Source organism: Antrostomus carolinensis, unplaced genomic scaffold, assembly GCF_000700745.2.
Source record: "Antrostomus carolinensis isolate BGI_N321 unplaced genomic scaffold, ASM70074v2 scaffold19892, whole genome shotgun sequence".
Classification (NCBI taxonomy): Eukaryota; Metazoa; Chordata; class Aves; order Caprimulgiformes; family Caprimulgidae; genus Antrostomus; species Antrostomus carolinensis.
In genome coordinates this window covers 1,155-1,955 of record NW_010299246.1, presented here as the reverse complement: position 1 = coordinate 1,955, position 801 = coordinate 1,155, and the positions used below count along the sequence as shown (strand labels likewise).

General features: G+C 60.3%; 1 protein-coding gene across 1 annotated transcript in view; it reads right to left on the bottom strand.

The window, feature by feature from the left end:
- SF3B4 (splicing factor 3b subunit 4) overlaps positions 1–801 on the bottom strand; it is a gene marked incomplete at its 3' end in the record, with an annotated part of 2,135 nt that overhangs the window by 322 nt on the left and 1,012 nt on the right. Inside the window, exon 2 of the mRNA XM_010162731.2 lies at positions 243–785. Within this exon, the coding sequence (XP_010161033.2) occupies positions 243–785 (543 nt within the window). The remainder of the gene's footprint in view (positions 1–242; positions 786–801) is intronic.

Genomic DNA, 801 nt, shown 5'->3' with positions numbered 1-801 from the left:
AAAAACAGTGGAGAGAAGCAGAATCCTTCTGCTCAGCCCTGGGTCGTGCTGCCTGCAGCGATCCCACAGCCTCACTGAGGGTTTCACACCAACTGTCACCCCCAGGGCACAGTGCCACCACCCCCAGCCTCCCCAGGTGACACGGGAGGCACAGCCCAGCGCAGCCACCCCGGGATGGACACAGCAGCCTCAGGTCACCCAGCGTGGCACAAGAGATGGGCAATGTGCCACGATTTACCCACCTGGAGGGGTGACACCAGGTCCTAGGGAGGTGACAACAGGAGTGGGGACGGATGGAGGAGGAGGAGCGTCGGCGAAGAGCTGATGGGGTCGGTCTGCCTGCGAGAGGGGGTTCTGGGCTGCCAGGAGCCGCTCGGCGGCCGAGCCGTGCCGCTCGCCTTTGGAATCCTTCTTGAAGGCGTAGGAGACGGTGATGGGGCGGTTGCAGAGGTACTGCCCGTTCATGGCCTCGATGGCGGCATCCGAGGCGTCGAAGCTGGCGAAGTTGATGAAGGCATAACCCTTGGAGTTCCCCGTGTCGGGGTCTCGCATGATCTTGGGGGTCTGGAGGATGACCCCGAAGGCGCTGAAGGTGTCGTACAACAGCTTCTCATCGATTTCAGGGTCCAGGTTGCCGATGAAGATGTTGGCTCCCACATCCAGGTTCTTGTTGTGGGCAGAGGCTTTGTTCACTCGGATGGGTTTCCCGTACAGTTTGATCATGTTCATGATCTTGATGGCGTAATCAGCGTCTTCCTCGCTGAGGAACTCCACGAATCCATAGCCTGCAACGAGTCCCCA